This window comes from Panthera uncia, chromosome E3 (genome assembly GCF_023721935.1).
Source record: "Panthera uncia isolate 11264 chromosome E3, Puncia_PCG_1.0, whole genome shotgun sequence".
Lineage (NCBI taxonomy): Eukaryota > Metazoa > Chordata > Mammalia > Carnivora > Felidae > Panthera > Panthera uncia.
The window spans coordinates 23,946,805-23,973,923 of NC_064815.1; the positions used below are offsets into that span (position 1 = coordinate 23,946,805).

The window sequence follows — 27,119 nt, forward strand, 5'->3', positions numbered from 1 at the left end:
TGGTGACCTTGGGAACCCCACAGCGGTTCTCCCACTCATCAGATCAGGCGGGCACCTTCCTTAGGAAAAGCCACTCCGAAAAGCAGCCGGAGGAAGCCACATATTGGAGTATGGCCCAGCCCCGGCCCCCATCATAACCATGCCCAAGGTGCTGTGGTCCATCAACGAGAAGAGTCGGGCAGCTACCGGTCTGGATCAACGGGCTGGATACTTTCTCCACGTTACATGCTTTTTTATTTTTTTAAAGTTTATTTATTTATTTTGAGACAGAGACAGCATGAGTCGGGGAGGGGCAGAGAGAAAGGGAAAGAGGGAATCCCAAGCAGGCTCTGCACTACCAGCACAGGGCCCGATGTGGGACTCAAAGTCATGGAACCACGAGATCGTGACCTGAGCTGAAACCAAGAGTTGGATGTTTAAATGACTGAAGGGGCGCCTGGGTGGCTCAGTCGGTTGAGCGTCAGACTTCGGCTCAGGTCATGATCTCACGGTTTGTGGGTTCGAGCCCCACATCGGGCTCTGGGCTGACAGCTCGGAGCCTGGAGCCTGCTTCGGATTCTGTGTCTCCTTCTCTCTCTGCCCCTCCCCCGCTCATGCTTTCACTCTGTTTCTCAAAAATAAATAAATGTAAAAAAAAAAAAATTTTTTTTTAACGACGGAGCCATCCAGGCGCCCCCTCTACGTTACATTCTTATCATGCAGATACTCTTGTCCAAAGTTACCCAGGCAGGAGTCAGGCCCAGCTGGTCTGGCTCAGAGCCCTCCCCCTCAACAGCTCTCCCACAAGGCTCGCGTGTGTGGCACCTGCCCTTCCGGTATCTGTTTCTAGAACACGTGCCTGTGCCCAGCGGCTCCATGATGTCTGCTAACTGACCTGGGCAGCTGTGACGCAGGTGAGCACCTGTGCCTACCCGGCCTCTTTGCTCAGAGCACAGAGGAGGGTCCCAGGTCGAGGGGGACCCAGTGTGGCTCTTCTCGGTCAGAAGCTGCCCACACAGCTGTCCTCCCCAGCTGTCCCGAGTCAGGCAGACCCTCAGGTAATCTTTCTTCCCCACCCGCCCCTTCTAAGGTCATAGGCCCAGAGACCAGTTGTTCTAACAGCTGCTAAAAGCCAGGTCCCAAGCCCGTGGCGACGGCGCGCGGGGGTTTTGCTTCATTTTTCCTCTTCGGTGCCCTCGGCGGCCCCAGCCTCACGGGACAAGCCCTCATCAAATTCCCCCCTCACACCAGGAAGCTTCCAGAGACCAGGGCTTGGGGAGGCATGGAAAACAGGGATAGAATCCCCTTCCATCCAGGGAGCCAGGCCTGGCCAAGCCCCTTCCTGGACCTGCACCTGTTTCCCCACAGGACGGCAAAGGGCGAGGGCAGAGCGGCCAGGACCTGACAGTCTGTGCATCCCTCCCTGTTCTCCCAGGGCTGTCAGACCTGGCCGGCTCTCCCCTCACACCCACCGTCACACCCACCGGGCTCTGAGGCAGGTTCCAGAAGCTCCCTGACGGCAGGGCCTGCCCCGCCCCCACCCCTCCTCAGAGCCTTTGCACAGAGCAGCCTGGCCCGGCAAGCCCCCGCGAAAGCGAAAGGCGGCAACAGACTTAAACCGCATTTGAGCACTTGGTCCTTTCCCCAGACTCCAGGCACGAGGGAATCTACTGCCGGGTTTCAAGTTCAAAGCAGGACTTTGAAAAAAGGGCTAAGGGGCGTGGGGTGGGGTGGCAGCAGCTGGCGGCCTGTTGCAGCGGAGGCGGGGCGCCCAGGCGAGGAAGCACCCGCCCCTCCCCCCTCCCCCGGCGGGGACTTGGGTCCCTCCCTGCCTCAGGAAGAGGGGACAGGCCTTCCAAACCTCAGCTCCCAGGGACCCAGTTCTCTGAGCACCCAGGGTCAGATGCTAGGGACTACAGGCACAGCCAAATGGGGGCTCACACCGGGGTGGGGTCCAGATAACAAGAGAACCGCACAGCCACAACTCAGCTGGCCACCTCCCCGACTAGAAGGAACTAGATCCGTGGGGGCTTGGGGCTGGGGAGCGAAGGTTCACTGTTCTAGCTTGAAACGCCCTTCTCCCTGTAGAGGCAAACTCCCGTCCCCCTTCGGTCTCCCCAGGGACCCGCCTCCCCACCATCGCTCGCCTCTCCTCCGGTCACTGGCTCCCCATGTGCGCCACGAACATCCCCCAGCCCGCAACATGACAGCTTCCTCTGTGCTGTGGGCTCAGAGCCTGGAGCCTGCTCTGGATTCTGGGTCTCCCTGTGCCTCTGCCCCTCTCCTGCTCACGCTCTATCACTGTCTTTCTCTCTCAAAAATAAATAAACATTAAAAAAAAATTTTTTTTTTGAACAAAAATAATTAGCTCTCCAGGAGAACAATAATCCTGATTTGTAGAGTTTGCCGATTTCCATAACGTAAATTCTCCCACCGTGGTCAATTTCAAGCTACCAGCATGATGTCACTGAACACGGATGTGGAAAGAGATCATACGGTGTTTCTACCACAGAGCAATAACCTTACAAACACAGATACTATAAAGTCCTACCTGTAGTAAAACAGTAATATTTTACCAGTAATAAAATGGTGGTATAAACCCTACTAAAAGCACTAGCAGAAGTCATGAGTTTTGAGTATTTGTGACCCATGTTTTTAATAGAATTTATTAAATTGTAAGGTCACACAGTCTAACTTTTTAGGGAAAGGCTGCCTTTAACATCTGGCTCGTAAAATTCCTGACAATTTCACCATGGGTTCTTGTGAGCCGGTAGGGGCCGGTGCCAGCCCACACCCTGGACAGGTGGCCAGCCTCAAAACCCACCAAAATTCTCTACAGACGCCCTGAATGACAGGCAGGCTAGAAGGCACACAAGCACCAAGTCTCTGACCCGTCTCCAGTGCAGGGAGTAGGAGGGGAGGGGCGAGCTGCAGGAGGTCAGGACCTGGGGAGCCCTGATCTACACGGTGCCCCCTACGATCTAACCCACACCCGCACCTTTAGCTCCTTACGTGCTGCCACACCCCTGCCTTCCTGAAAGACGTGAATACATTCTCCTCGTAAAAGATCCAAATGACACAGGAAGATATAGTAGAAATTGGGCCCCAATTTCTCTCTCCAGTCCAGATCCCTTCCCTGCTGCCAGACCTGCCTCTTCCAGCAGCATCCCCTCGATGTCCCCTGGGATCTCTCACACTTGACGTTCTGAACCACAGTGATCCCCTCTCTAAGAGTGCCTCCTCTGTACCCCTCATCTCTGGAGTGCATCCCCAACACCCACTTAGACCACAAATCTTCCTTGCTCTTTCCCCTACTGTTTACCCTCAATCCAATTATTCATCAGATCTCGTAATTCCACAGAAGTAACTCTGAAATGCACACCTCCCTCTAGGGTCTCAGAGGGCCCTCCTGAGATCAGGCCTGCGAGATTCCACACAGCTTGCCGCAGAAACCTCCAGAAGGGTCTCTCTCAGCCTCCAGCACCCCCTGCCCTGCTTCACCCCTGTCCAAAGCCATCCGGGACCCCTGCCAAACACAAACCCACTCACGTCATCACCCCCCACCCTGGTCATTTCAACTCTAGACAGGGAATACTTTCTAGTTTCACCTTGGACTGGTATAATGAGCCTGTGTTAATTTGGTTAATAAAATGTTTTAAAAGTGAAATACAATATTTTCAATGAGAAAAAATTAAGTAGGGAGTGTCATCTTTGGTCCATTTCCCAAAGAAATAATTTAAAAGAAGAAACGGACGTACTGACTTGTCATTCACAAAAGAAACAACAACAGAAATCCTTGGGAGCATGCGACTCTTTGACCTCAAGGTTGTGAGTTCAAGCCCCATGCTGGGTGTAGAGATGACTTAAACATAAAAAAAAATCTTAAAACAACAACAGAAACGAGACCCTCAATCTAAGTGCCCCCAAATACGGAAGCAGTTATATAAATTATGGTCAAGTCTTTCAGATTCTTCTTTTAAAAAAAATTTTGTAATGTTTGTTTATTTTTGAGAGAGAGGGAGAGAGAGAGAGAGAGAGAGAGAGAGAGAGAGAGACAGAGCATAAGTGGGGGAGGGGCAGAGAGAGAGGGAGACACAGAATCTGAAGCAGGTTCCAGGCTCCGAGCTGTCAGCACGCCCCAAGTCTTTCAGATTCTTGAGCAACTTTAAAAATACTTCTCTCAGGTTATACAGAAAGGTGTTTCTGATATGATACTTGGTCAGAAAGGAGGGCTCAAGGGGCGCCTGGGTGGCTCAGTCGATGACACGTCCAACTTCGGCTCAGGTCATGACCTCGCGGTCTGTGGGTTCAAGCCCCTTGTCGTCGGGCTCTGTGCTGACAGCTCAGAGCCTGGAGCCTGCTTCAGGTTCTATGTCTCCCTCTCTCTCTGCTTCTTCCCCACTCATGCTCTCTCTCTCTGGCTCTCTCAAAAACAAATAAACATTAAAAACAAATTTGTTTAAAAAAAGAAAGAGTGTCCTAACATAGACACGGATGCCTAGATGTGGGTGGTGGGAAGAGAAAACGCGATAAAAAGATACCAATCTTACAAAAACACAAGAGGGGCCTTGCAGGGCCTCACAGAGACGGCATGTCATGAACTGAAGGGTGTAATGAAGTCTGCCCTGTGTCCCTGAAGGCCAGAGGGAAAAAAGCATGCCTATGTAAGACCCAGTCCCCCAAGGAAGCAAGCATTCCCTAAATGTTCTACAGACCATAGTTCCACAAAGGTATAACAGATATTATGAACATGAACACTGAACCTCCAAATTCAAAGAAGATTGAGAAATTGCAGCTTAAATAAAGTTGAGGTTACTTTGCTGCAGGACTTGTCAGAGCCTTTAACGTGCTAATGAGCACCATGACTGCTTAAAGGAGGTGACGATATGATTCGTCATCCAAAACCAGACACCCTGAAGAGAAAGGAGGAGTTATTACTATAGCGTCGTGCCATGACCACGGACATAAACTAGGGCTGTCCCAGACAGAACGGTCACCCTGGCATTTTCCTCTCTGTGTCACCTAAGGATACCCTGCCTGTCCATCACAGCAGCTCCAACATTCTTCACTGGCACAGCCACTCTACACTCTACAGGACTCCGTTTTCCCTTGGTTTGCACAGGCTGCCTCGGGGATACATCTGAGTCCCACACCGACTCCCCTCTCCATCCTCGGAGCCTGGGGCCAGGCCGAAACGCAGACTGGCCAGAACACTGACCTCCCCTCCCCAGGGGCCCCAAAGCAACATGACATAAATGCACCACAAACCCCAAAGCAGCCTTGTGCTCTAAGCCCTCTCCTGTCCCCAGCAGATGCTCAAGGCGGAGGTTACGAAGGAAGGGACAGGGTCCCCATCGCATTCTTCAAGGGTGCCGGCTTTCCCACCGCGAACCTCCCAGTCCAGTCCACTCCCCAGTCAGTCGTTCTGACAGAGCCAGCTAATATGGCCTCCAGGGAGGACTGAGTCCACCCCCCTCCCCTGGCCCACCCTCTGTGGCCACACAGGCCCAGCATCCACCTGCTACACTGTCTTCAGCCATCCCTCGCCGAAGAAGGAACCCTCTATCAGCCCACTCCAAGGTTGTGCCCTGTCCCAAGGGTTGTTCACTGTTCCTTCCTGAGCCAAATTGAACTCAGAAGTCCCCTTCGGTTCCCCCTACTCCCGAACCAGGAGGACAGAGCCCCCGCCCACAGACTCAGGTGGGGACCCAGGAGGAGAAAGATGTGGGAGGCTTACCCTGGAAAGAGCAGAGCCAGCTCCCCATGGAGAAGCCCTGCTCCGGCCACAGCACGGCAGACAGGCGCGGACAAGATGGGCCCCTGCGCGTCCCCCCCCCACCCCGGGGTCGATACTGGGCGACGTCAGGAGCATTAGGAGGCTGCCCCACCCCCCACCTGCCCTGCAGCCCAGCCACAGAAAAGCTCAGCTTGGCTTTCCCCATCCTGATGCCATTAAAAAGTTTAGGATGTGGTTAGGGGAGGAGGGCTGGAGAAGCTGACCTTGAAGGGAGATGAGTGCTGCCTGGGGCAGGATCAAAGGCGGGAGGTCTGTCCCCGTTCTGCCCAGGTTTGCACGGCATCTGGGACAAGTCACTGAAAACACGGGCGGGATGCCACCTGCTCTCCCAGGGAGCCGGGCACCAAGGTGAAAGACATAATCGTCCAGGAGTGGAGTAGGGTAGGGCCAGTGCCTAAGGCTACAGGCCAGCTCCAAGCTCTGCCGGCCCCATCTCGGGCACAGTAGGCTGGCTCCCGTGTCTGCAGCGCCCACAGGGGATGGAGGACATCGGGCCCCAGTTCCATAAGCCAAAAACGCTCTGGGACCAGCCCTGTGCAGGCCCTTTCGGGGGAATCACAGTATAGGAGGTGAATCCTCTAAGCCCCGTGTGGCCCACTCCCTGCCTGAGGGGAGCTCCCATGCACACTTATCCTTGACCTCCTATGTCCTGGGTCCCCAGCGTGAGGAAAGGCCACAGGCGCATTGGGGGACAGCTGTGACCAACCTACGGAGAACAGATCACTCCTCCCACTTACCAGCTGCCCAAGACGGGAGCCGAGTGTGCGGGGCTGGGACTGAACTGGGGGTCCCAGCCACGCCTTCCCTGTGGCAGGGTGGCAGGTACCGGCGGCCTGAGCCAGCTTCAGCCCCAGCCCAGAGTCTCCATCCCAGCGCCACCACTCCCTGGCCCTGTTATTCTGGGCAACTTCGATGACAGCTGAAGCCTCAGTTTTCCCATCTTTAAATGAGAGGAAGAGTTATCCCACTGGGTTGTTAATGAGCAGAAACATGGTCAGACGCCTGCTTGTGAAGTAGAGGGTGGCAAATGCCGAGGCTTCTAAATGAGATGCCTCGGGGGCCGGACCACAGTACAGGGGGTGGGAGAGGCCCCTCAGGGACCTGCAGGGGAGGGGCAGGGGCAGAGGGAGCACGGCAGTGACCTAGGATCGGTCCCTTGGCCCAGCAGCCCTGAGCCTCCCCATGTCACCGTGGCCAATCTTGCTGGCCTGGCCTGCCTCCACCTGGCGCCCAGAAGCAGGCCCCAGGGAAGGGCTGAGGGCCCCTATCTGCCCCTTCTCTCCCACCATCACAGGGCCCTGGTGGACCCTGCCCGATCCCCACAGGCGGCTCCTGACTTGAAGGGAGGGCTGTTCCCCAGCAGCCAAGACGGCTGCCAGCCTAGAGGCCTGGACCCCCTTCTCCCCCCTCAGGCCCAGGATACATTGCAAAGCCCCAGGCGGCCCTGGCACCAGCTTCCAGCTCTCTGCTGGGGCCCTGGGGCCCCAGCGCCTCCCCCGACCCATTCCCAATACTCCCCCCTCGCCCACTCGAGGTGCTCTCCAGCCCCCAGGCATCTCAAGACTCAGGACCTTTGCAGACGCTATTCCCTCTGCCTGGATGCTCTTCCCCTAACCTCGGCTGGGTTGGTTCCTGCTTGTGGCTCAGATCTTGGTACCAATGTCACCTCCGGAGCGAGACCCTCCCTGACAGTCTGATCTGAAGCAGCCGCCAGGGGTGTGCCCCATCCTGTCTGGCCGCGCTGCCCCTGACCTCTCCAGTCTCTGCCCACTGGTGGGGCCCAGACCCCACCCTCCTGCACACCTGCCGTTATGACCACCTCTGGGCCCCCTCCCGCCCTCCCCCCGGGAAGACAGTCCCCCTCCAATGGCCCCCTTGTTCCTGCCGCTTCCTGTGTGTCACAGCTCTGGGGACTGACAAAGCTCCCCTCCCCTCCCCAGTTTCCACAGGGCGGGAGGTAGGGGCATCAGTCCAGGTCCGGGCCTTGGCCAGACCCTCTGCCCGGAGGCTGAGCTCATGCTTTGGGAGGCAGCCATTGCCCGATTCCCAGAGCAGAGCCTAGTACCCCCTCAATCCCCCACCCCAGGCTCCAGCCTCCACCAGACTCACCTCTGAGGCCCCAGTGTCCCCCACACAGGGTCCCAGCCTCCTGCAGGGGTGGGCAGATGGCCAGTGCCATGGGGGAGGTAAGGGAGCCTGAGGAGCCGGTGGGGAGGGGGGGTTGGTGAGGATGACACTGTCCTTTTCTTCTACCTGCCCCTCCCCCTCTCCAGAGACTGGGGGAGGGACGAAAGCAGCTGTGGGCCTCACACATCTTCCTTCCCTGCTCACCAGGCCAATTGCTCTGGGCTCCCTGCTCCCTCCCTGAGCCTGGACATCTTGCTCTGACCTGCAAAGGCAGCAAAGGCAGCGGGTGCCAGGGACAGAGGGAGGGGAGCGCCGAGCCCAGCTGTAGACTAGCGCCGGGCATGGGCGGGCACCGTTCTGCAATCAATCGGGCATTCACTGAGCCGCTCCTCCTCTCTCTGGAACAGTCCTGCAGGGCGGGGGGCCCAGGCAGAGTCAGACCACCCAGCCCCCACCCTCAGGGGCTCCCAGACCACCCTGCGGTGTGACTAGGAAGCAGCCCGTATGCCACACCGTGTGGCCCTTTCCCATGTCCCTCGAAAGCCTACGTAGCCCTTCGAGATGATGCAAAGACCCTGTGGCAGTGCAGCGGGAGACAAGAGGTATGGAAAAGTGACACGTAGGTTTGGGCACAGCCCGTGATTTCACCGCTTCAAACAGTAAGTGCGATAGGAAAAAAGACTGGAAGGAAATCTGCCACGGTGGTGGCTGTGACTGGGTTAAATGGAAGGGAGGTGGGTGCCTGACACTTAGAAATTTTTCAGTAAGGAGACCCTGGATGGGGAAAGGGACAGAAAGGAGTCTTTAATGAGTTTTGTAGCTTGCAGGCCCTTCACACTCATTAACTCTCTGGATCCCACCAGAGAGAGGTTATTATCCCATCTGGGGCTCAGAGAGGTTAAGTAACTCTTCCAGGGTCACACAGCGGAGGCAGTTAGAAGGGGCATTAAGGGCTGGGTCAGAGCCGGAATTCAGGCCCCTGTTGATCAGGGAGGGAGAAATGATGAAAATAACCCCAGAAGGTGCTACGGGGCTCTCTCTCCAGTAGACAAGAGGGTGAGGCCTGGCTGGTGACCTTCTCCAGAGAAGGTGCTACACAACCCCCACCTCCTCACCCCCCTACTGGCCCAAGCTCAGCCCACATAGTGCCTTTGCCCATGCTCTTCCTCCACTGCCGGCCGGCCTTCCTCCTCCTCCACTCCATGTTTCAATTCCTCCCATTCTGAAGGCTGAGCTCATTCCACCTCCTCTGGGAAGCCTTCCCTGATGGCCCACTCTTGGTGGTCAGCCCCTGACCTCTCCCAGCCCTGGCAGCGAGCGCAGGCATCCTCTCCCGGGCGGCCACATATGCCTCCCTCGATGGTCTCACCACCCGGCTCAGAACCCCCACAATCTGTCCTCCGCACAGCGGGCTGAGGGATGTGAGCGCCCGGCCATTCCTCCAACAGCTCCCGTCACTCTGAAAACAAACCCAAACTCCTGCCCTCCGCAATCTGCCTCTCCCGCCCTCCCAACCTCACGTCAGACTCCTCTCCACCCAGGCTTGTCTCCCTTCCTTCTCTAACCACGCCTCAAACAAAGTCAACGCCGGCCTCAGGGCCTTTGCATCACTCTATCTACCTGGAACATCCTTTCCCCTTCATTTCCTCTCTCCGGCCTCTTCGCAGTGCTCAGGAATGCCTCCCATGAGTAAAGAAGGCTTTGCCACGTTGGAAAGCAAGTCTGGGCCTCCAACAGGCTGTTCCGGGCAAGCCCTGCTGGCAGGGGCCCGTGCATGGGCCACACCGTGCAACTTCCTTACCCTCCCACCCTGGCTGTAGGTCTCTGCCGGGGCCCTGGTTCTGCCAGCTCAAACCTTCCCTGACCCCACCCAGGGCCCAGATTGCCTAGTCTGGTCCCTGGCTATTACTTTTTGTCTCCCTAAACTTCTATACCAATCAGATGGGACGGACAGTGTCTTACCCTGCCAGCTGCAGTATAATCAAAGCAAGGATTTGTACCCCAAGACATTCATCACGACATCGTTTATCAAAGTGAAAAATAAGAAAGAATCATCCCCAACTGCAAAGGATGGGTTAAGAACACGTTTCCCATTCTTTTTTTATCCTATTCCTTTTGATTTAAAACAACGGCTTCCCGTTGTTATTATGACAGAAGTGAAATGACTCGGACAACCCCAAGCTGCCCCCACCCTGGCCCACGCTCTCCCACCAGCACACTTGTCACTGGCCACATGCCAGTCTCTTGCCATGCGTTGTTCTGCCACTGGACCTTTGCACGAGCTGTCCCCTCTGCCTAAAATACCCTCCCCTTTTCAACTAGTAAACTGTCACCCTCCAGACCTCAGCTCACATGTCCCCCTCCTCGGGGCTGACCTCCCAGACCTGGTCAGTCCCCAGTTCTAGCATCTCATGACACTCAGCCTCCCCCCTGCCAGACCGGCAGCCCCGAGGGCTGGGCCCACATCCATTTTTGCTCAGAATGAGAACTCGGATGGTTAAGACCGTGTCAACAAAGCAGGCCTTTGACTTGTATTTGTTGAATGGACAGGATATTCTACGGCCATTAAAAATGACACGGAAAAATCCGCTTGATCACATTAAAAGAAAAAAAAAGCAGATTTTCAAATTATACATGCGGCATGATGGCAGACGATTCAGAAAAGAAGGAGAACATAAACCGAAGGACCAGTCTGGCCGATAGGGGGTGGGATTACAGGCAATTTAACCTCTGCATCAAACTTCCTAAATATTCTACCCGGGACCACCTCACTTGCACCGTCACACAAGCAGACAGCTGTCCTCTATCCATCTGCTGTCGGGGCCGGTGCCCCCAGCCTCCAGCCTCCGGCCCCGGCCCTCACGTCCGCCCACCAGCAGGAAGACGAGGGGTCAGATACGGGAAGGCTGAAGGGCGTGGTTCTGGGTGGCAGACAAGAAGGCGGGCGGAAGATGGGGCCGGCTCACTAGGAGGATCCCAGGGGCCCCTGTCCCCGAGGGCAGCCAGCAGTCGTCCCGCCTCCCAGTTAGGGAGCATGAGACGGAGCGATGCACGTAAAGCATCCACGGGTGCCTGGTGCTAGTTGACTATGAGAAGGATCGCAGCCGGACAGAAAGGAGAACTTCCACGTACCGTTAGCCCCCCGCCCAGCGGCTCTTCCAGAAGAAGCACTCCCCACGCCCAGCCCCTCACCCACCACCTCCGGCCCCGCGCACCTTCCTTGGAGCCGGTGGCCACCGCGGCAGCCGACACCGCGGCCGACCCAGTGGACGTCCGGCCCACGGGGCTCGAGTGCTTCCCCCCGCGGCCGGGGGGCTTCAGGCCGCTGGGCTTCTGCATGGTGGGGCCACTCGGCGTGTGGATAAAGGTCCGCGGGGTCACGTTCTCTCCGTCATCCTCATTCACCTGCAGGCAGACGAGAGGGATCGCGTCACAATGTCACCACTTGTCGGGGCACGCCGATGGTGACGCAGCAGGATTCTTGCACCCCCTACCCAGTGGGCCAGGGACCACCCCACCCCTTTTTCCTAGACGGGGAAACTGAGGCCCTGAGCAGCAGCAGCAGCAGCAGCAAGCGTGGGCCCAGTGTGGCCTGCCCGACATGTGTCCTGGTCCGCGGGCCCCCGAGGTCGGGAGTGCTCTCTCTGCCCACCTCCTGGGCCCGGGAGGCGAGAGTCAGGAGCAAGCTGGCTTGGTGGGGTGGGGGAGGGCGGGCGGTCTGTCGCAACAGCTGTATTAGCCCCCACAGCATTCCATCAGGACCACACAGGTCGGCCCAGCCACCGACGGCTGAGTGTGGCGCTCACAGAGCACGGGCCGGTACAGACTCTGGCACACGAGGCCAGCCGGGGGCGGGGCGGGGGCGGGTGTCACTCTTCGATGGCCCCTAGACCCTCTAGGACCAGCCAATGATTCACATCTCTCCCGATGCGGGGTGGACAGGGGGACACCTAATTCAATCACGGTTCCACCCTGTCACCCCAGAGCCCCTGTGCCCACCCTCCCAGCACCTGCCCACTCCACGCCAGGTGTGGGGGCTCGTGCACACAGACGCCTACGCCTGCCTCGGCCCCCTGCCCGGATGGACTTACCATGCCCTCTGCCCGCCCTCCACCATCACAGCCCCTGCCTTTCCAAGCAAGCAGAGGACAGGATAGGAACACGACGCGGCAGCATTTGACAAAGGTGCGTCCTGACACAAGAAAGCCTCGTCTCCAAGGCAATCGACTCAGGGCACCAGATGCCGGCAAGAGAGGGGTGGCTGGCTGCGGGGGCACTGGAGGAGAGGCGGGCAAGACAGACCCGCTGTCCCCTGGCCGCCCCCTCAGCTTTCCTGCGCACACACCCTCTCTTGTACCCGACGTTCATGGAGGGCTCACCAGGGGCCAGGCCCTGTCCTGTCCCAGAGCTGCGGGGCTCTGTCTGGGGAGCACGCTGTCCACTCAGGAGACAGGATACAGAGCACCGCCAGATGGGTGGAGGATTCTGGGCAAAAGCATCCCCCCCGGGGACCTTGGGAAGAAGGAAATCAGCGTCCTCTGGCTGCTGAACTCTGGGGCAGTAGGAGATGCTCGTCTAGCCACCTCCTTACCCTGTCCGTGGACCCAGAATGTTACTCCCTTTCAGAGAACCTTTTCTCCGCTCTTGATCCGTAACACTTCTATAAACTTTTAAATTTTTTTTTGAGGTTTATTTATTTTTGAGAGAAAGAGACAGAACGTGGGCCGGAGATAGGCAGAGAGAGACAGAGGGTGACACAATCCGAAGCAGGCTCCAGGCTCTGAGCTCTCAGCACAGAGCCCGACATGGAGCTCGAACTCACAAACCGTGAGATCGTGACCTGAGCCAAAGCCGGACGCTTAACCGACGGAGCCACCCCGGTGCCCCGATCCGTAAGACTTCTAGAGGCTGACCCTGCCGCACATGCGGGGAGTGGACACATGACCCAGGCCTGGCCAGAGCCCCTGTGGTTAGTTAAGGAAAGATCATACGGCCTAAAGAGCATCAGGGTCTGGACTCTGGCTGCCTTTATCTTTCGGAAGGTTCTTTCCTTTCTTGGGGGCTGCCTGGGTGTGGGTTGGACGCCAGGGACTACAGGGCCATCCCAGCTACTGCACAGAGAAGCCTGTCAGGGAATGATGCCAACAGGGAGAGAGCAGAGCCGAGTTGCTAGATTTGGAGGGCCTGGATCCAGCTGAGCCTGAAGCTGGTCACTTGAGCTCTGCACTCAACACCAGTCCACAAATCCTCATGCACGGGCATCCTTTTCTCTCTTCGCCTAAACCTACTTGAGGGACACGGTCGCTTGCAACCAAAAAAAAGTTCTGACGAATACAGAAGGCAACCCACAGTGCTCGGGGCGGGAGTCTGCACGGTGCCCTCAGAACGGCTCTCAGGTCAGCAGGCTGAACAAGCGACAGTCGTGGGAAGGAGCCGCTCCTCACGCGGGGCTGGACAGCCCTAACAGCAGAGACAAGCACGCTCCCCCCCAAGGCGCACAGCGGGGACACCCACCTACACACCCAGGTGAGCCAACAGGAGACACGGCTGCCGGCCTTAGTCTGGTCCTGGAGCCGGCCAAACCAAACATGCCAATCCCCCGATGGACGACTCTGACCCCCGGAATTCTGGGGCCCAGGAGTCACTCAACCAGCTAGAGTATGAGGCTACTCCCTGGCTCCCCAGAACCCGGCCCTCTAGGAAGCGCGTGCCCCAGGGAACTGCAGACATCCCTCTCCGGCTGGGTTAGGCTGTGTCGACACCCCCGAGCCCGAGCCCTAGCGACTCGCTGGGGCGAATAAGCATGCTCTCTGGGGACAGCGAATATCCCACCCTGCGGGTGCCGAACTGGCCTGTTCCAGCAGTTTAGCAGGGGGGCCTCTGACCGAGGAAATCCTGATGCGGGGCCCCACGTGTGTGACCGAGGACCCTCCTGCTGGGATTAGGAGATGGAAGGAGCCCCCTGTGCATGCCTTCTGGGCCCCTTCTCTGCCTAAAACTCTCCCAGAGAGAAATGTTACAAATTATACATCTAATAAGAAACTTATATTTGTTTCTTTTTTTTTTTTTTACTTTTATTTATCCATTTTGAGAGAGAGAGAGAGAGAAGGAAAACGAACAGGGGAGGGGCAGAGAGAGAGGGGGACAAAGGATCTGAAGCAGGGTCTATGCTGACAGCAGAAAGCCCGATGCGGGGATCAAACTCACAAACCTTGAGATCATGACCTGAGCCGAAGTTAGATGCTCACCTGACTGACACCCAGATGCCCCAAACTCATACTTAAAAAACAAAAACAAAAAGCTTATATTCAGAACACATAAAGAACTCTCACCACTCACTCATCAGAAGGCAAACAACCTCATGGAAAATGAACACAAGATTTCAACACCCAGAGTGCCCGTCTGGCTCAGTCGATAAAGCAGGAGACTCTTGATCTGGGCATTGTGAGTTCAAGCCCCACGCTGGGTACAGAGATTACTTAAAAATTAAATAAACTTAAAAAAACAAAGTTAACTGTACACCTACCACATGACCCAACTGCCCAAGAGAATACAAACACATATTCATACAAAAATTTGTAAAAGGAACACTGTTCATAGCAACTTTATTCATAATAGCCAAGAAAGGGAAACACCCAAACATCCATCAACTGGTGAGTGAAAAACAGTGAATCTATACGAGAGAACCCTACTCACCAATAATAAGGACCATGACATATGAAACAATATTGACCACCCTCATCAATGTTACACTAACTGCAAGAAATCAGACACAAAACAGTACGTGTTGATTCTTATTTATAGGGAATTTCAAAACCATAAACACAGAAGCAGATCTGTGGCTGCCTGGCGGTGGGAACAGGGATGGACCGCACACAGGCATGAGAGAACTTTCCAGAAGGTAGAAGGGTTCTAAAAATGGATTATAATGGCCGTACAACTTATATTTATACTAAGGAGCAAATCTGTCATCAAACCGTACATTTAAAATGGTTTTTATGGGAAGTTAAATCTTAACTTTTAAAAATCATATAAAAAAATAAAATCCTCGAAGGCTCCCCATGGACGTTAGTGTGCGGGTCTTTAAAGCCCTCCTCATCTCTTCCCTCCAGCACTACGGTCCTCCCTTGCTCACTTCACACTGGCCCCACTGGCCTCTGGCCCCTCCTGGATCACACTAAGCACACTGCAGCCTCAGGACCTTTGCACACGCGATTCCCTCTGCCTCAAATATCCATGTTCGTTGCTCAAGTCCTTCGAGCATCTGCTCCAATGTCCCCTTCTGAAATTACAACCCCTACCGAGTCCTCCCCATCTCCAGCCTCCTTTGTTTTTTGCCACTGATCAAGGAAAGGGACTAGGGTCTGTTTTGTTTACTATGGTACCCTTAGTCCTGACAAGGGTGCCCGGTGAATACAGGTGCTCAATAGATCACTGTTGAAAGAATGAATGACACTGGCCCAAGGGGATGACAGGCCTAGGAGGCCCCCCTCACCTCCTCAGCACGTAGGACTCAGTGGCTTGTGGTGAGCAGCCCAGCCAACAGTCTGATGCTGTGGCTTTTTACGTGGCCCGTCTGACTTGCCCGCTGGCCAGCACGCCCTTTGAGGCAAGGCCCAGGCATTAAGACGGTGTCCCCAGCACCTGCCACCCTCACCACTTGCATTCCCTCACCACCCACCTGACACTTTCCCACCTCCCAGACCCCACTCTGACTTTTCTCCCACCTGCCTCCCTTCCCCTGTACCTAGCCCAATGCCGCCTCCTCCAGGAAGTCTCCCAGAACCTTTGGTTCACAGAGACCTCAGGACTGCACGCTGAGCCGAGGAGAGATGATACTGTTCTCGTTTATCTTCATCTCGCCTCCTGGGAGCCCATGGGCAACCCCAGGCGGGGCCACAACTTCTCTGAGGACCCAGTCCCAGCACCGGGCCTGGCACAGAGCCAATGATCCAGAAACGTCGTGTGAATGCACACCTGCCATTGCCCAGAGGACAAAGGCCCCCGAGGCCGCAAATCCCCAGCACGCTCCTCCCAGGGGAGGCTTCCGGAGGCTCCCACAGTTGCCCTCCTCCCTCCTGGACCCTGACGATCCCAGCAGCCTCCAGGATGCAGAAATGTGCCTGCCAGGCCTCGAAGGAATGTGGCCTCGTTAGTCCTCCCAAGCCCTGATGAGCCAGGAGCCGTCTCACGGGAGGAGCGCCGGAAGCTCAGAAGAGTTCAGGGACTCACCCAAAGTCACCTGCCGCTCAGAGGCTGTGCTGGAACCAGACCCGGGGCTGGCCCGCCTCTGCCTCCCTGGGCCCGGGCTAGCTTTTGTGAGACCCGTGGCCTCGCTGCCTTGCCGACAAAGGAAACCAGAGGAGCCGGCTGCATTCGCTTGGTCCCGCCACCAGTGCTGGGTGGTGACTCAGGGACGGCCAGGGAGGACAGGCCGGCAGCCACCCCCACCCCCCAGGGTCTCCAGAGCCGGGGGGGGGGGGGGGGGGGGGGGGGCGGGGCGCAGCGGCGCGAAGGGGAGAGGGGAGGAGAGAACACATAGTGAACAGGAAGAAGGGGAGGAGCCTGGGGCCAATCACCCCTTTGTGACTCAGCCCTCCTCACGGGATAGAGGAAGGAAGGGCTTTCTTGGGAAAAGCTGGGACCTGGGGATAAATTGGCTTCTGGCCACACTGTGGGGGGCGGGGCAGGCCTGGGAGACAGGAGGGAACAGGCTTAAGGCGATGTGAGTCCAAACCCCAACCACCACGCGTGGCTGTGGGTCCTTGGCCCAGCGTGAGGCTCTTGCATCACCCATAAGACGGTACCAGTGAAGGTACCGCTGCCCCGTGGGGGGCACAGATGAGCAAGTCCGAACACGCCCTACAGGTGTCGCCCAGTGCCTGGCACACGGGAGCCGCCGGGAAAGGGCAGCTGCCACTACAACCACTCTCTATTGAGATCTCGGGAGGCCCGGGGTGCACACGTCGCCTCCCCCAGGGACTCAGGGCCCAGACAAGGCGGGCGCGGGAGGGGCGGAGGAGGGCGGGCGGCATTCAGACCAACAGGCCCCCTTTGTGCCGCCCTCAGTCGCCATTTACCGAAGACAAACCCGGGCTGCATTTCAGGGTTTCCATTTCAGCTGCAAGGGGGTGGGCGGGCCGCAGTCTGAGTGGGGACGAGGCCCAAGAACTTTCCGCCAATCGGAGGCCCAGGGTGTGGCCCCGACAGAATGGGGGAAGGTGCCAAATAGGGCAGTGGAAAGCCCATGCCCGGGGGCCAGCGTGCAAGAGGCCGGCACCAGGAATCCGGCTCCGGAGACCCGGCCGCCACTCACACCCGGGGCCTCTGGCTGGAGGGAGGCACTCTGGCAAGACCGGGCTGCTGGCCAAAGCCCAGCCTTCAGGTCCAGGCCTGCCACCCCCAATGACAGCGGTGGCTCTTCTGGGTGATTCCCCCTCCTCTCCTTCCTCCTGCCTCAGCTGTCAGCAGCCAGGGTGCCCACACTCCCCCCTCCTCTCCTGACCCTGTGATCTGAGTGCCGGGCAATGTGGCACCCACAGATGAACTTCGTGTGGCCCCCGACCACTCACCGCAAGCCCTAAGGCTTAGGCCGCAGCAGCAACACCCTGGGGGCGGAAAGGGAAAGCTCTGTAATAGGGAGCCCAGCACACCAGGGGCCAGGCAGGGGAACCTCAAGGAGCAGGCCATGCTCTGCAGGTCAGCCAAACAGCTGGAGATTTACTGGCTAAAGTGTGTGCGTGTGCGCGTGTGCGTGGCGGGGGCGTTAATCCAGAGACTGGGAGGGACAGCGGGGTCTCCCAGCCACACACGGGCATCAGCCTCAATGGATGAAGGTCCACGGAGGATGTCAAACAAGGGGTGCGACACATCAGATGTGCACACTGGCAAGACCGCTCGGGAGGGGATGAGGACACTGGGGGGAGCGAGGGAGGGGAGGCCACTGTCCCGGGGGCTGCTGGGATACATAAGGGACACGACAATGCAGCCTGAATTGCGCAGAGGCGGGGGCTGGAGGGGACAGAGAGGAGAGAGGTGCCGAGCAGCATTTGGTGGCAAACAGTGTGGGTGCAGAGGGAGCACCCAGGGTCCCACTGGGAGGGACCTGGGAGGAGGCGGGGGCTGGCGTGAGGTCCCCGAGGGACCCTGGGGAGGGGCAGCAAGGGGCAGAGTGATGGGGCCCTTGGGAGAGTCGCCGGGGACGGCCAAGGCCAAGGAACCTCACAAGCTGGGAGCACCCACCAGTACGTGACGTGACGGAGGACGACGTGAGGGCACCCCAGACAGACAGGTAAGAACAGACGACAGGTAAGACAAGGAAGCCTTCGAGGAGAGGACGCGACCGGACAGCCACCGGGCCTCCCAGTCAGCAGGGAAATGCAAATCCGTCGGCCTGTGCCTATGCCTCCACACCCACCCTCCGCTCCCACCCAGTCAGCGAGGCCCCAGAGGACGCTGGAGCCAGTCCAGGCGGTGCAAGCCCGGCACGCATATGGCCGCTGACCAATGTGGGAGAGGGTGGTGATGGGCCTTGCTTGGGGTGTGGGGTCACCCTGGGAGTACGAGGAGCCTGGCAGCCATCCAGAACCGGCCCGGGGAAGGGTCCCGCCAGAGCCTCACAGCAGAGCTGGAGCCGGAACCAAGCTGGGAAGACCGCATGGACGCGGAGGGCGGGGCACCCGCGGGGTGGAGCAGGGGACAGCCCCGGGGCCCCAGATGACCCCAGCTTTTCTGGCGCCTGAGGCTGCGAGACGAGCAGGGCCAAGTCCGTCCAGAAGACGGGGCTCCCGTGCTCACCATCCTCGCACCTCTCGGCCTCTGAGCTCAGGGCTGTAGATCCCAGTTTGTAAGCTGGCATCTTCCCTGTCCTGCCCGTGGCCCGGGGTGACTACGGAGCTCTGGGAGTGACCGGCCTGCCAGTCTCACCTGAGCTGCACACACTGGAGCGCGGCCATCGTCCCTCAGGCTTGGAGGTGGTTCAGATGCTGTCCTCGGCAGAGCAGAGGGGACCAGGGCTGTGTCGGGTCTGGGGAGGGGAAGGGACACCAATGTCAATATACTTCCTGGCCTTATACGCACACGCGCACACACGCGCACACACGCGCACACACACACACACACACACACAGTTGGCACGTTCAGAAACAGAGGACAACCATGGTCCCGAGAGCCCGCTCCTGACTGTGGGCCACTCACAGCCCCAGCGACTGGACAGCTGGGGCCCTCCTGCCACTGACCCAGCCTGGTTCTGCTGGATGAGGTCCCGGCCAGGCCCAAGGAGAAGGGCTTGGGAACAACATGACTCAAGTTGCCCTATGACCCACCTTTATTCCCATTTCACAGAATAGGAAACCGAGGCCCAGGCTGATGATCACAGAGCAAGTGAACAGGACGGTGAGATTCAAGCGTCCAAGTGACTGAAAACGTGTGCTGGGCAGAGGGGTCCCCGAGACCAGAAGCAGTCAGAGGCTGAGGGAGGGAAGGGGCCTGCTGAGGTCACCCAGCGATCTAGGCAGAACAGGCAGGAAAGCGCTCCTGCGTCCTGTCTCCCAGGCCAGTGTCCTGACCCAGTCTCTTTTCGCTGCAACTACATCCAACACACGTAGGCCAGGAAACACCCCAACACCCGGCGTCTCCTCCCTAACCCAGCCAGCCGGGCCTCCTCCCTAGGGTTAAAATCTGCACAAGCAACTTAAAAAATACCCCTGAGCCAAGGATGATCTTTACAACAAGTGGTTCTGGGTCCCCATAACCACATGGGGAAAAACAAATCATGACCCACCCGTGGTTGATAGAACAATGGCCCCCCGCCAACGATTTTCATGTCCCCATCCCTGGAATGTGTTAACGATGTTAGCTTACACATGGCAAAGGGAAACTGAGGTTGTAGATGGAATTTAAGGACGCTAGTCAGCCGACCTCCAGATGGGAAGATTATTCTGGATTATCCAGGCAGGCCCAATGTGATCACAAGCGTCCTTACAAGTGCAAGAGGGAGGCAGGAGGGACCGAATCACAGGAATGGCAGCGTGCCAACAACTCAGGGTGACATTGGTAGCTTTGAAGATGGAGGAAGGGGCCACCAGGCAAAGAATGCGGGCAGCCTCTAGGAGCTGGAGAAGGGCAAGAAACAGATTCTTCCCCGAGCCTCTAAAAGGAACACGGCCCTGCTGACATCCTGATTTTAGCCGGGAGAGATCCATTTCAGACTTCTAGCCTCCATAAATCCAAAATAATACATCTGTGCTGTTTGAGGGCCACTGTGTTTGTGGTCATTTGTCAGGGCAGCAAAGGTAGACAAGTATGTTTACTTCACGTCATACACGAAAACCAATCCCAGAAGGACAGCAGGTCTAACTGTGAAAGGCAAAACAATACAGTATTTAAGAGACATGAATAAAGACTGAGATATGCAAAGATTTCTTAACAGGACACAGGAAGTACCAGAAGACAGGGAAAGGACGGATAAATTGGACCAGATTAAGAGCTTTTGGGGGCACCTGGTGGCTCAGTTAAGTGTCTGACTCTTGATTTCGGCTCAGGTCATGAGCTCATGGTCTGTGGGATCAAGCCCCACGTCAGGCTCTGCGCTGACAGCACAGAGCCTGCTTGGGATTCTCTCTCTCCCTCTCTCTGCCCCTCCCCTGCTTGCTCTCTCTGTCTCAAAATAAAACAAATTTTTTAAATGTTTTTTGTTTATTTTTGAGAGAGCGTGAGCAGGGGAGGGGTAGCGAAAGATGGAGACACAGAATCCGAAGCAGACTCTAGGCTCTGAGCTGTCAGCACAGAGCCCGACGCGGGGCTCGAACTCACAAACCGCGAGATCATGACCTGAGCCCAAGTCGGAGGCTTAACTGACTGAGCCACCTGGGCACCCTTAAATACATATTTTTTTTTAATTAAAAAAAAAAAAGATTAAGAGTTTCTGTACATCAAATGATACCACTGAGAGACAGAGAGACAGTGTTGTGTGAGGAACAAGCCATAGAAGGGGGAAAACATTTGCAAGCCCTACATTCCAAGAATGATTCATATTCAGAATGCAAAGAGAAGTCCAACAAATCAAGTTGGAAAGATCAGCAACACATCTCAAAGAGCACTACATGAAAAGAGGGTATTTAAAAGACCAGCAAACCTATGGAAAGACGTTCTCCTTTGTTGCTCGTCTGGCTAACGTCATATTCACCAGAACGCAGAAAGTGAAGCAGACACCAGGGGTGGGCGAGGCTGCAGAATGTCCAGACCGCTCGCCCACTGCCGAGATGAGAGTCAACTGCTAAGTGATTTGGAAACCAGTTTGATCTCACCTACTAACCCTGATCGCGACCCAGAGACTCCACTCCTAGGCACGCCCCCAAAAGGAATGCGGACATAAGTGCCCCAAAGACAGACTGTTCCTAATGCTCCTAAACTGAAAGTAACCCAAATATCCAACCCCGTGAGAAGGAGTAACTAAGGCAGGCTCTCTTCCTGCAATGGAAGAAAATACAGCAATGCAAATGAATGAACTACAACTCTATGCAACCACGTGTCTGAGCTCTGTGATTATACACTTGTGTGTTATTTTTTTTTATTTTTTTTAATGTTTATTTATTTTTGAGAGAGGGAGAGGCAGAGTGTGAGTGGGGGAGGGGCAGAGAGAGAGGGAGACACAGAATCCGAAGCAGGTCCAGGCTCCGAGCTGTCGGCACAGAGCCTGATGCGGGGCTCGAACCCACCAACTGTGAGATCATCACCTGAGCCAAAGTCAAATGCTTAACTGACTGAGCCACCTGGGCACCCCAAAATAAACTTTAAATACGTACATAAATATAAACAAACAAATAAATAAAAATGAACTCAGTGGACAATCATTACTGATGATATAAAAAACCAGGGGGGGCTCCTGGGTGGCTCAGTCAGTTAAGTATATGGTTCTTGATTTCCACTCAGGTCATCATCTCACTCGATCGTGGGTTCGAGCCCCACATCGGGCTCTGTGCTGACAGTGTGGGGCCTGCTTGGGATTCTCTCTCTCCCTCTCTCTCTGCCCCTCCCCCACTAGCACTCTCTCTCAAAAATAAATACATAAACATAAAAAAAAAATCAGGGAAGGGGTCCCCCTTGGGTCAGGGGTACTAACCGGAAGGACAACAGGAGGGGTTCTGGGGAGCCAGCAGGGTCTCATTATACAAGGATTTCAGTTTGGAAACTTCACCAAGTATGCTTATGTCATGCACACTTTTCTGCGTGGATACTGTATTTCAATAAAAAGGCTTTAAAATTCTTTTTTTTCTTTTTTTCTTGTTTTTTTAACGTTTATTTATTTTGAGACAGAGAGAGACAGAACATGAACGGGGGAGGGTCAGAGAGAGGGAGACACAGAATCAGAAGCAGGCTCCAGGCTCTGAGCAGTCAGCACAGAGCCCGACGCGGGGCTCAAACTCACGGACCGGACTGTGAGATCGTGACCTGAGCCGAAGTCGGATGCTTAACCGACCGAGCCACCCAGGCGCCCCTAAAATTCTTTTTAATTACCTGGGCTGGGGGTGGGTGGCAGCGGAAGTGGAGGAAGCAGGGGTGGTCCCAGCCCCTCTGGGTCCTTCCCGCCTATCAGACAGCCCCGGGCAGTGGTGCCTAACCATGGGGACCCACGGGGCATCTGGCTCCCCGCGGTTCTGCGAGCTCCCTGCGGGCAGGCCCAAGCCCCATGGACGTCAAGCACCCGGGGCCTGACTCACAGCGGTGCCGTGCTCACTGCACAACCTTCCTGAACACCAACCTTCCTCCCTGAACAAGGCGTGCCAAGTCAGCACCCCAGCATCCTCTCTCGAGCTTTGCCCTGCAGGGAGGAGGCTGAGCCCCCCTGAGGTCTGGGCCTGTGGGGACAGTATGCAATCCAGGGCCCACGAGGCAGCCTGGAGAACGCATGAACCAGCCAGGGGGCCAGGGGCACCACCTAAACCTCTGAAGGACAAAGGGCAACCCAGGGCTGTGGGTGGGTGATGGGACGGGATGGGCGGAGGAGGAGCAGAACCTGGTGGCCCCAGGGGTGAGGTCAGTCACTAAGAAGCCCTCCTGGTGTTTTAGTGCTTCCAGAAAGGCAGCCACCACCCCCAGCCACCAAAAGCTGCCTGAATGCCACAGACGCCCACCCACACCCATACACATCCTACCACATCCCCAGGCCTTTGCAAACACTGTTCCTTCTGCCTGATGCTGGTCCTCTCATCCGCTGGCAAACTCCCTCACATCTCGCTGACGGCAGCTTTAAGAGGGCAGATTCTTTGCAGATCGTATCCATTGCTGAGCTCTCGGTACCTAGGACAGCGCCCAGCACATGCAGCAGCTCAAAACGCCTAACAAGCACGCGAATGAATGAAGGAAACACGAACGCGTGGAAACGCCCTCCCTCCGCTACCACCCTCTTCCTCTCCACATCCATGGCAGCTTGTTCACACACCACAGCCGCACTCACTGGCCGGCTTGGAGCGAGCTCTGGGAAGGGCAGAAGGTTCCCAACAATTAGCATCGGGCACAGAGTGGATGCTAACCACATTTGGGTCCAACGAACAAAGAGGCAGGCAGTGAGCCCCCCATCACTGGAGGAGATCAAGCAGAGACCAAGACCTGTTCTCAGAGCAGGTATCTGCTCCTGGTGGCACAGCTGCCCCGCGAGGCTCTCCCAAACTCACACAGCTACTATTACTGTCCATAACAACACTAACCAACTATGTTGAGCACCGCCCCCCCACTCAGGGCTGGAAAGGTGACCCCATGTCCACACCACTCTCTGTCACAGAGCTTGATTCTTCACTGTGCTGGGCTCAGAGCCTGTGTGGGTGCACCTGGTGCAGGGGGTCCAGGTGGGATGGGCCCCCCCTCTTCTGCTGAGCTGTTCCAGCCTAAGGAGACACAGACCCACAATATCTGTTCTGCTCCACACGCCGGCCCAAGTGCTTTATAAATACTACCTCATGTAACCTCTGCAACAGCCCTGTTATGAATTCCATCCACTTAACTAGTGGGAAACTGAGGCCTGGAGTGGTCAATCATTTGCTTAGAGTGACACAACTGATCCAATAGTAGACGTGGAATTCGAACTCGGGCCCTCTGGCCACACAGCCTGAGTTCTTAACCACCCTTCTTGACTTCCTTTCTTGACTTCCTCAGAATCAAGACCAACTCTCCTCCTGGCACCCAGGTTGGGGGGGACAGGGCAGAGGTTTCAAGGACGAGGCCAGGAGGACACCCCCCCCAGCCCTGGGTGCCAAGGCCATGGCCTGTGGTCTCTCTGCCCACTAGCCTAGGCCCTGCCTGCCTCTGGCCTCATTTCCTGGGAACCCTGTCCACCAGCACCCTTCGTTCCAGCTTCCTTGAGTTTCTCATTGCTCCCTAAGACCCCACCCCCCATCGCTCATTCTGCCAGACGCCTTCACCCTTCTTCTATCCTCCAGCCAACTCCTGGGGCCGACTGGGTGCACTCCCTGCATCATGTCCCCCACGCCTCCTCGGGAGATGGGGATTCTTGGGCAGGAGCCGGTGTGGCTCCTAGCTCATCAGCTCTCACGCACCCCTGGGGCCAGGCAGACCCCAGTGAACAGGCTGGCTGTGAGCAAGAACCCTGGCTCTCAGCGGTCCACAGGGACCCTCCAGGAGGAGGCTTAGAAAGATCAGAAGGCAGAGTCACCTGGGTGGCTCAGTCGGTTAAGCATCCAACTTTGGCTCAGGTCATAATCTCATGGTTCGTGAGTTCAAGCCCCAAGTCGGGCTCTGTGCTGACAGCTCAGAGCCCGGAGCCTGCTTCGGATTCTGGATCTCTGTCTTTCTTTGCCCCTCCTCCACTCACACTCGCTTGTTCTCTCTCTCAATTTCTCTCAAAAATAAACAAATATTTTTTAAAAATTTAAAGACAGAGGGGCGCCTAGGTGGCTCAGTCGGTTAAGTGTCCGACTCTTGGTTTCATCTCGTCATGATCTCGGGGTTTCATGAGTTTGAGCCCCACATTGGGCTGTGCGCTGATGGTATGGAGCCTGCTTGGGATTTTCTCTCTCTCTCTCTCTCCCTCTCTCTCTGTCCCTCCCCTGCTCACGCTGTCGGTCTCTTTCAAGACAAATAAATAAACTTTAAAAAAAAATTTAAAGAAAGGAAGATCAGAAGGCAGCCGCTCTCACCCTCTACCTTCTGGACCAAGGGCCATACCAGGACCACAATGGCTGGCAGCCCGACCCTTAGGCTTTAGTGGTATATACAGCAGGGCTCACAGGAGCGAGGTGACAATACAACCACTCAAAATACCTGCCTCGCCCTCAGATCAGGCTACTGGAAAGCTCAGAGGCAAGTTACCTGCCACGGAAGGTACAGGTACGGCAGCCCCTCCAGCTTCGTTTGATTTTTGCCACCCCGGCTTTGCTCTTTACCCCGGTCATTTTCATCTCGTTATGGGGTGTTTACCTTTGCAAATCATCTCCAGCCCTTTCTGGAGTCACACAAAGAACACACAAGACCCTCTCGGATGTCTCCCCTCCTCCGCCCTGAGCTCCCGGGACTGGGCACAACCCCTGGTACAGAAACTGAAGTGTGAGCTGTGTCGGAGAACCAACGAATTTATGCAAGGAACAGTCCACAGTAGAAAAGGGAACAGCCTGAGCAGAATGAGGACACAAGGCAGCAAAACATCCCCGGGCGCCAAATGCTGCTCCCTCCCTCGTGGCAGCGTCCAGCTTCACACTTGACTTAGGGTGACACACTTGTGGGACCACAAGTGACTTAGGGACCACACGAGTGGTGGGCTTTAGGCTGAGAACTCCAGGCTGGAAAAACAGGGACTCCTTGTGAGCCTGAAAGTCCACCCCCTCGTGGCAAAGAGGCCACGAGGGTGAAAAGGGATGTGTGCAGAGCAGGTGTTTTCCTGGGCAGAGTCAAAGGCAGATTCCAGGGATGTACCAAGAGCTGCCCAGGGAAGACAGAAGCATTAGGTGGACAAGGGCCCGAATTTACACCTTGTTGATAAAAACCACCTGACACACTCTGCTTTCTATTTATTTTTTTTAAATGCTTATTTATTATTTTGAAAGAGAGAGAGAGACAGAGCACAAGTGGAGGAGGGGCAGAGAGAGACAGAGAGGGAGACACAGAATCCGAAGCAAACTCCAGGCTCCGAGCCGTCAGCACAGAGCCTGACGAGGGGCTTGAACCCACGGACGGTGAGATCGTGACCTGAGCTGAGGTTGGCCGCTTAACCAACGGAGCCACCCAGGCGTCCCATCTGCTTTCTATTCAGAAGGGACACACTTCATTGTCGTTTTCAAGCATTTCCTCTGAGATCCTGAGTTTTGTATTCCTGTTTCTGTGCACCGACCCTTGGCAGCCCTGGAAGGGGGTGGTGGGACAGGGTGGGCAGTGGGGTGGCCCAGGTCTCCAGCTCCTGAAGGGAGGAGCCTCATCTGCTCCTGAGCCAGGGCTGGGGGTGGGGAGGGCACCCTCGGTCCCCACGCCGGCCAGGCTGGGCCACTCCAGCTACTCCCAAGAAATGCCGCTGCCTAGAGGTGGAGACCGCAGTGGAGACCGCAGTTAACTGGCTGTGGGTCCGCCTCTCCCGTCAGATCCAGTTTTCCAGGCAAGCAATGCCCCGCTCACCCGTCCTCCCCCAGCACACACCACGTGGGCATCCTGCAGCGGCTGACACTGTAGTTGGTGCCGGGCGCCGTTTCCCCGCCCCCACCCCCAGCCCCAGAGATCACATGGCCTGCCGCCCACCAGCCGGGCGCCCAAGACTGAGGGGAGTGCCCACAGGAGGTCCTGTGGCCTCAAGCTAAAGCCCCCATTCAGGGCAGTCACATCAGCAACCCAGAGAGACACAGCCTACCAGGAGAGAAGATGAGAGGCAGAGAAAATGAAACCGCAGTCCAGAAAAGAGGAAAACCAGAGGAGGGGCCGTCTGCCAGCATCCCAGGTCCTGGGGGAGCCGGGCGGCCTGCAACTGTTTGCTGCAGAAGTTTCCTCTCCCTCCTAACTCTCCTTTCACTTAACCTAATTGGAGAAGCTTCCTGTTCCCCTGTAAGAAAATAATCCCGAAGACGTGGGTCAGGGCCCTCCCTGCTCACCAAGCCACGCCCACCGCTCCCAGCTCCTTAAGGCTGAGACACGTCTGGGTAAGGCCAGCGTGGGAGGGTGGGGAGAGCCGGCCGGGAAGCCAAGGCACAGCCAGCTGGGGGGGGGGGGGGGGGGGGGGGGG

The 27,119-nt window shown here is 56.5% G+C and overlaps 1 protein-coding gene across 1 annotated transcript in view; it reads right to left on the reverse strand.

Moving 5' to 3' along the window:
* CLIP2 (CAP-Gly domain containing linker protein 2) overlaps positions 1 to 27,119 on the reverse strand; it is a 70,687-nt gene that overhangs the window by 39,867 nt on the left and 3,701 nt on the right. The window contains 2 exon segments of the mRNA XM_049638774.1: positions 11,119 to 11,308; positions 18,830 to 18,929. Of these exon segments, the coding sequence (XP_049494731.1) occupies positions 11,119 to 11,242 (124 nt within the window). The 5' untranslated portion in view covers positions 11,243 to 11,308; positions 18,830 to 18,929.